A 9,103-nucleotide genomic window follows, 5' to 3' on the forward strand; every position below is an offset into this window, starting at 1 on the left:
ACATCTGTATTACAATTTATCATTTCTAATATTATATTAATTTTTGTTTCAGAGGCTAACAATTTGGCACAAGAACTTTTCTCACAAAAACTGTATCCTCAAGAGAGAATAATAAAGTACCTTCTCAGTCAGTTGGCCAAAGCTGGAGATGTGGAGACCATTTCCACCATGAATAAACTTTTGCCTGCCAGGTTGCTAAGAGCGGTTTCATATCATAATCTGCTCTGCAATGCTTATTCCAATAGGTTAGCAGAAGTCATAAAGAATAAAAAGATATTTTCACATTTAATAGTTTTGTTTATATTTTTTGAATAATATTTAATTTAATATAATTTTCTAATAGAAGTGCTGTAAAAGTTTTGAAATATGTAATTGTTAATGTATCTGATTTTCTTCTTCAGAATTTGCAATATATTTCCTTATATTCATTGATACAGACTGAAAGAAAGTTTCAGTAATATGAAGTGAATTATTATTTAGTTGATTTGAAAGAATTAAAAATTTCTATTTTGATAATATATAAATAGAAATTTTTTTGTAATTTCAAGTGGACGGCATCTTGAATTGCTGGAAGAATTAGAGAAAGATCTCGGAAAGAGCAAACTAGTTTTTCCTGCTGGAGGAATATTGGGTCTACTCAAGGATCATCCAGAAATAGAGGAAAGAAGTAAGTGTATACAGTTTTTATGTTAAACAGAATACAATTTATGGTAATATATAGTCAATAATCAGCTTCTCTGTGTAAATGACATTTATTAAAAAAAAGGAAACAATGCAGTTTATCTATTTGAATATATCAAAGTATTTGGAAAATTTTTTTCTTCTCTCTGCAATTTTTTCTTCAAAATTCAGAAATGCTTGGCAGAGAATTTTTTTTCATATTAAAAAGTTGCACCCTATCATTTTTTTTTCTATAAAATTTCAACTAATAAATTTGAATTAATTTTTTTACAGTTTGCCTTCTTCTTGGAATGGAGTATATGTATTTTTAATTTCATCTGATATCTTATATTAATAAGCTTTTAAAGTGAAATATTTTATTAATTAGATTTTCTATAATTTCTTTATGTTTGTGATTACAGTTGTGAAATTAGCAGAAAGGTATCATAAAGAAGAAGGTTTTGTAATACCAAAGAATATGGTTTGGATGCACTATTTTCTTAAAGAAAATTACAATAAAGCAGAAGAAATTTTACAGGTATTGTTTAAATTCTGAACTAAATTTATTTACTTGTGAAATATTTGAATTTATATTGTAACCATACTTTGTCTTTACACTAGTTTTCTATAATACATATAAACTGGAATTAAACTATACTGAATTTTTTGTTTTTGCAGGCATTCTGGTGTATTATTTTATCTTTAAACTACACCAGATAAACTTTGCAAGTTATGTTCATTTTTATAATAGAATTACTTTTGCATAAAAAAAAATTTATTACGGACCAAATTAATCCAAAATGATTCCATCTGAAGATGGAAGTATGCAATTCAGGAATTGAGAACTATTTCATTCTAAAAAAATTCTCATTGTTTCCAAGAACTTAAAAATGCTTAATATTCTATTGCCATCTCAAAAATGACCATGGAAAAAATACTTTACAAAAATCATTCTCTTATGACCAGTCAGAAGAAAGAACAGATTATAGTCATGACTTCAGTGGTCAATTTATTATTGAACATTCCTTAATAATCTCATTCATTTGTATTAAGTCATTCTTTAAACAAGTCCAAAAGAATTATCAGAATCCATTTCTTTCGTAAATAATTATTGATGATATGAGTCACATGTAGAAATATTCTAATTGCAAATGTTTTGATTGAATTTAATTTTTAATAAATTTAATATTCATTAAATTTATTAAAAATTAAATTAAAATTTAAAATTAATTTAATTTTTAATTTCAATTTAATAAATTAAAAAATTCATTATTATAACATAAAAATAATTAAATTCATCTTATAATAATTAAATTCATCTTATAATAAAAATTTTTCTCTAAAAAAAGAGACCCTTTACAGGTTGAGAATTCTTTATCCTTGTGAATGGAAGTATTTCAGATTTTGGAATATTTGCACCTGATTTGATAAAACAATAAGTCATTCAGACTAATATATATTTTGCATATTTAAATATTTTTGTTTATTTCCTTAAAACATTATATTCACATAAATGTGTGGAATTTTTTTTAGTGTGTACTGTAGTTGTGTAAAAATAATTTTAAAAGATATTCACATTGTGGCATTAATTGATCAATTTGTATTTTATTGATTTGTATTTGTTCAAATTTTGAATATGTTCTGGTAAACATATATTAAAATTTTGGATGGAACTACATTTATAGTACCAAAAAAGTCCCATGTTTTGTATGTATACACTTCTCATAAAGTTTATCACAGGTGCCTGGCAAAAAGACCCTGTGTGAATGATGAAATATTCCCAGGGCTTTGTGAAATTTTTCTATTTGTGGTATATTATGTCAGCAATTAAAAAAATTTCTGGATTTTGGAAGTTTGCAACCTGTACAAATATTGATTTTTCCAGTTCAACCCTACGTAAAGTTTGTTGGTAAAAAATACTAAAAAAGCAAATTCACAGACTTTTAAAAAAAAAAATTACTGTAAATAATTTCATAAATTTATATTGAGAGGAGAGAATATGATGAAGAAACAGATTAGATCATATTAAAAGATGATTATATGGCACTGGTCATGCTTTCATGAGAAAATGCCATTTAAATTTTATGAAATTCTTTAGTTTAAATAGCCAGTTTATTAGTCAGAAATGTGCTAGAGACATAATATTCTAGATACTTTATGCCAGTTTAATAAATTTGGATATATTTGTAATCTATAATAATTTCAAAATATGTATTAAAATCAAGTAAATATTTGTATTTTGATTTGTCTTTTATTTTAATAGTCATGTCCTGAGATGATGGAAAAACTACTTTTTTCTAACATATTGGATAAGGTTAGAGATAATGAAGACGTAAGTAAACACTTTAAGTAATATTTAATACAATTTATGCATAAACATGAATTTTGTCTGAACTGTGGAATTTTTCAAATCTTTTCCTGTCTTAATCAAATGTTTATGATTGATAAATTTCTTATGATATTTATTCTTAAGAAATTCTGTTACTTTTTAAAGTAACAAAATTTTTTGAGACTACTTTCAGCTTTCAAAACCTGAATCGAAAACATTATTTAGTAAATTTCATTGCTGAATTTTTTAAAGGTGTGATTTTTTGTAATCTATTATGTTTGCTTATCACTTATATGATTTTATGAATTAACCTACAAAATAAAACTTTTTTCTGAAGCTTCACAAAAAATTTTAATGAATTGGTTGATAATAAAAAATTTCATCAGAATAATCAGAAAAATATTAAAATTGTTCAGCATATTAAGAGTAGAATTACAATTTACTTAATAGTTATTTAACATTCAATGTTCATCAATTGCTGAGTGAGTTCTCATCAGTGAGTGGTAAGTCCTAACAAGTGCTAATTATAGTTCTCAGATAATTAATAATAGTGGGACAAGAAGCTTAATATTAATTACTTAATGCTGTTTCAGACAGTTTTTAAAAACTAAGAAGAATAATTACTAAGAAACTGTTCCATATTTCAAATTCTTAAGAATGATTTGATTGTTAAACTTCCCAAATACAGCAGAATCCTATTTATCAAGCTCAAATTGGACTGGCCTAATCCAAATGACTGAAAAACCAGAAAATTCATTAACAACATAAATAACACAGTTTAGATGTACATAATATTTTATTTATTGCAATGTGCAATAAATAAATTATTATATATAAATAAAAAATAAATAAAATAAAAAATGTATATACTTTTTTGCTTTATATTGTTAATATTGTTGTAAGACATCTATGTACAGTTGTTTTCTATCAGCTGGTACAGCACAAATACATAAGTTTCCTGATCATTTGTGTAGGGTAGAACTTCTCTTTGATCTTTTTCAAAGTTAATTATTAATTAGGCTTGGTGCTCTGTTGGGAAACCAAAAGACTAATTTGAACTGAAGTAATTGTGATATGCTGTACTATATTTATTTTTGTTACCAGATCCTTGGTTATAAAGTTACAAGTGTTCAAAATTGGCATTGAGCCAAGGAAAAACAGTATTATTACAGCAGTAACATTATACTCAGACAAGAATGTACTACTAACAAGTTAGACATACAGAAAGTTATATATGCAAAAGAACTCTCTCTCTTATCTGGATTAACAGAGTTCTACTGTATGTTGTACAGATAAAAGAAATAATGAACATTTTACTTTTGAATGTTCAGTACATGGTATTATAGAATTGATACTTTATAAATTAAAAGATGAAATTGTTAGAAATCTTAAAATGTTCACATGCTTTAAAAATTAAGTTTTTTTTTTAAAATAACATTCAGAATCTTCATATTCAAAAATCCTACTAATTTAAATGTCAGAATCATGTTTTGAAATCAATGTTTGTTCCTAATTTTACTTTTAGACATATTTAACCAGTTAAAAGAATAAATCTTATTTGATCAGGGTTATCTGCTGCTGGCTTGAGTTGTAGCCAGTTAGCAGGTATATTTTTAAGATTTTTTTAATTATTATTCTAGATATCTTTATTAAATTGTTCTGTGACGGAGAATAAAGTTAAGTTAATTTATGATCGTTTACTAATTTTCCATTGTATTCTTAATTATGTTATAGATAGAAATTTTATTTATTTTTTGTTAACAGAACATTGAATCATATGGATTTTATTGAGAAATTAAAAGTATTTGTCCCAATATACTACAGCTTATCAAACTAGTTTTACAAAATTAGCCAAAAAGTTTTAAAAAAATGCATAAGAAACTAGGGGTTAATGATTTAGTTGTTAATTTTAAGTAACAAATTTTTGTTATTTATTTTTGATAGAAATTTATCTAACAAAAATTTGGTAAAGTTGAAAAAGGAACATCCCTTTTCAACTTGCAGAAAACAGTTTAGTTCTAAAAATAGTTAGTATATGAGACATCTCACACTATCATCTGTGATACTGCATGACTTCCATAACACGTTAGAAGCATGGAGGGTTTATTTCTAACAATCCGATTGAATGGAATTTTCGTATAAAAGGCAAGAAGTCACTTTCAAAAGTGTTTTTTGTCAGCATCCTTGCCATTGCAATTAGCCAGTGCTCTCATTCCTCTCCCCAGTTCTCTATTTTTACTTGTTCCCAAGAACTTTCAACACTCCACGTCTAAGATGAATGTATTACAGGTAGGAATTTTGTAAACTCTCTCTCTCTCAGAAAAGCATTAGGGAATACATCGTCATTCATCTTATTTCCTTTTTAGAATCATTTACATTTTAGAGGTTTATTTCTATAAATGTTTATTACACAAAAATATCATATCAATCACATTTTTATAATAAATTTATTAATAAGGGATGAACAAAACTATCTTTTAATTATTGTATTTTGATTTGATTAGTGCCTCACTCCATCGCCTGTTCATGATTATCAACAATTTAACTTAAACCTTTTTAAAAATTCCAGCAAATTTTTAATAGACTTTTTTCCACTTGGAAAGTCAATATCACAAGTTAAGATGTGGTTAAATTTATTCTAACTGCTGTCAGGACTCTTAAGAGAAAGATTTCTCTGATCTGTCTTTCTACATTTCCATTCTGAATGTGGAACAGGGTTATTCTGGAGTCCCCTGTTCTCACACATAATCAACTATAAAAAAATTATCTAAACAAAATTTTATAATAATACATCTTAAAATATTTATTTCCATCATATATGTTTTTAACTTTATATGAATAAATCTAAGTTTTTATAAAATACATAAAAATAAATAAATATTTATTTATTTTTAAGTTTCAATTAATTTAGTATGTATGTGATAGAAATTTGTTAAGTTGTTTAAGTTCTATAAAAATTGCCAATAGATTTACTCACTGTATTCCTGGGGGTGTCATTTTGGGAATCACTGGCTATTGGTGTTCCCACCTAAATCAGAAAATGGACCAAAACTTTAAAAAAACAAATTTAAATATACAGGGTGTATCAGTATAGCAGTTACAAACTTTCAGGAGAGATAGAGTACACCTAGATGATAGGAAATCACATAGCAATGCATGGTCAGAAACGCTTTCTTGTGTTTTGTGTCATCACTACCATGCCAGGAAAGGAAGGACACGAACAGGGTAAGAAAACATGTTTATTATTCTTAGTACGGCAAAAATGCTGGGACGTCTTTGGCTGGTGTATGCGATGTTGCTACGTAAACCAGAGTATCAGATTACATTGCATGTGCGCAAGAATAATAAATATGTTTTCTTATCCTGTTCGTATCATCAATACCACACAAGGAAAACATTTCCGACCATGATGATTTCCCATTGTCTATGTGTACTCTCTCTCTCTGCTGAAAGTTTGTAATCGCTGTACCAATACACCCTGTATACAAACTGCTAAAGAATAAAAATTTTCAGTTTCTATTTTAATTTAAGAGCATAATTTTTTATACTGTTCTATTCTTCTTGTTACAGTTGTAATAGTAATGTTATAAATATAACTTACAAACAACTTTTAAATAATGAATATTTTTAAAATACTTTGTAAATAGTAATAAAATTTAATTAATTTAAATGCATTATGTGACATTATTTAACAAGTTTGTCAATACAATTCACAATCTTTTTTGCAGGAAACTATGGGAAGGAAACTTGTTGAAGTAGTTAAATCAACAGCAACTTCCCAAATGACTAAAGGAGCTGCTTTTAGTGGCTTGATGAATGCATTCAGTGAGTACTACTAAATTTTATTATGTTCAATAGAAATTTGCTTAATAGTAATATTCTGTATTTCTGTGTTAATGTATTTTACAATAGATTTCACATCTGTTGTCAAATCCATCCAACAAAGTATATAATTACAGTCAAACTTCTATATAATAAATTTTTGAATTGTACACTGCTCTTTCAGCTGAAAATATGTAAAATTGCTTCTAAATAACAAATTTTTTTTATACGTAAGGACCATCGGTCAATAACCTATTAAAACAAAAAATAATAATATTTTGGAAGTTAGTTATAATTTTTATATTAAAATGACTAGTGACATCTAGTTTCAAAAATGTTCAGATGCTGAAACGAGATATGTCAGAAATACCAGGGAGTATGTTAAAAGTCAGTTACTCTCTCTGGGTCAAGTTCGAATTTAGGTTCAATTTCAGGTATCAATCTGTAAATCCTTTGTAAATCTGTGGCCCAGGTGTTAGAAATATTGGATATTAGCTTTTAAAATCATCATGTAATCTGCCCCCATGTGGCTACCAGTTGTAAAGAAGGGAGAGAGAGAGACTAGGTTCAAATGCCTTCGTTGACAGATAAACAATTTACAATTAACAAATGTCAAAATGTTAGAAAGTTGATAATTTTGACAATTGCTGGATTAATTTTTCAGGTTAGTGAGATTTTATTTTATTTAATAAGTTGTCCAGTTGGAATTTGAAGAGATGTTAATATAGTGTTTAAGCATTACTAAAAAAAAGTAATGAGTTGTGGGACATTGATAAAGTTGAATAAAAGATAGACATTGTAGCAAAGTTTGGAATTCCTGTGAGTTAATCAACCATAATAACAAATAGCAATTCTGTTTTGCAATTAGCCAGTGATGTGATACCTGCAGGAAAAGGTGCTAGATTAACCTGCATTTATATTTGTTTAGAAAGTAAGTTCGTTTTTTTATCACTAGATGGATTANTGCCGAATAACAACACGTGAAATCACTAAGAGATTAAATTTGTCAAATTGAAGTGTTTATGATTACTTGAAACAAATTGGTTTCATTTCAAAGCTTGATATATGGGTTAAACATGTTCTTAAAGAGAGATGCTATCTTTGGTGGGATTTTAAGGAAATTTTTTTTTTGGAGCTTTTACAAGACAACTTACTCGATGGCAGTACACTTTCAAATCAATTGTTAAACAAATTGAGTAATATCATCAAACAGAAAAGGCAGCCAGAATTGATCAACAAAACAGGTGTTGTGTTTTACTACGATAATGTCAAATTTCACACAAGTTTGGTAACTCATCAGAAACTGTTATAACTTAGATGGGACATGCTATTGCACCAACCATACTCGTCAGATCAAGCACACTCAGATTATTACTTGTTCCGGTCTATAAATTTTTTTTAACTGTAAAACATTTACTTGAAATGACAATGTCAAAAATCACTTGGATCAGTTTTTTATAAGTAACAATCAAAACTTTTATGAATGTGAAATCATGCTACTACCAGAAACGATGACAACAGGTATTTGACCAAAATGGTTGATTAATAAATATTTTATTGAATTATATATTATAAAAATATTGTGTTTTTTTCCACAGAAAAAAAACGAACATACTTTCCAAACAACCCAATACATGATGTAGACGGAGTTTTAATGCTCTTAATAAATGTGAAGCATATTTTGAAGAGAGAACATTTTTTAATTGTTTCATGCAACAAAAAAACAAACTACAATTTTTCTTTTTTACAAAAATGTAAAGTATTTTAACACACATTATAATGTAAATGTATTTAAAATTAAAACTACATTATTTACCAAAAAGTGTAATTTCTGTATAACAAAATTTTCCTGTAGTGATTATTTGTTCCCCAGAATATAGAAGTTTTTATATACAAAGGAATTACTTTTATTACAGATTCATGAAGCAAACATGCTGTTGGTCCAAATATTAATCAATATCTTTTGCTAGTTTTAATTTAGAGGGACAAAAATCGCTCTCAATCTATTTTTGAGTTTATATTTCTTGTCCGTTTAATGTTTCCTTTGATTTTGATAACTGTCTGTGGTACACATTAACATTCAATGAACTGAATTTTAGCATCATTGTTTAGCAATTTAATCATCAGCCTACTTTCCCTGGCATGATGTACTGTACAGGATCAGTGGAAATTAAGTAACTAAGAATTGAGAAATTGATATAATTTTTTTAATAATAATGCAATTGTAATAAACTTTGTGTACATACATCAATAAATGGAATTTTTACAATTCATAAATTGATTGTGTAGGCA

The 9,103-nt window shown here is 26.8% G+C and overlaps 1 protein-coding gene across 1 annotated transcript; it reads left to right on the forward strand.

The window, feature by feature from the left end:
- Positions 1-23: 23 nt before the first annotated feature.
- LOC111616377 lies at positions 24-8,594 on the forward strand. Its single transcript, XM_023357789.1, has 6 exons — positions 24-245; positions 549-667; positions 1,083-1,198; positions 2,924-2,992; positions 6,718-6,814; positions 8,410-8,594. Exons 1-6 carry the CDS (start codon positions 169-171, stop codon positions 8,577-8,579), a joined length of 648 nt encoding a protein of 215 aa, XP_023213557.1. The 5' UTR covers positions 24-168; the 3' UTR covers positions 8,580-8,594.
- The last annotated feature ends 509 nt before the right edge of the window (positions 8,595-9,103 follow it).

Source organism: Centruroides sculpturatus, unplaced genomic scaffold (assembly GCF_000671375.1).
Source record: "Centruroides sculpturatus isolate CEXI.00-Female unplaced genomic scaffold, Cexi_2.0 scaffold3154, whole genome shotgun sequence".
In the NCBI taxonomy this organism is placed as follows: domain Eukaryota; kingdom Metazoa; phylum Arthropoda; class Arachnida; order Scorpiones; family Buthidae; genus Centruroides; species Centruroides sculpturatus.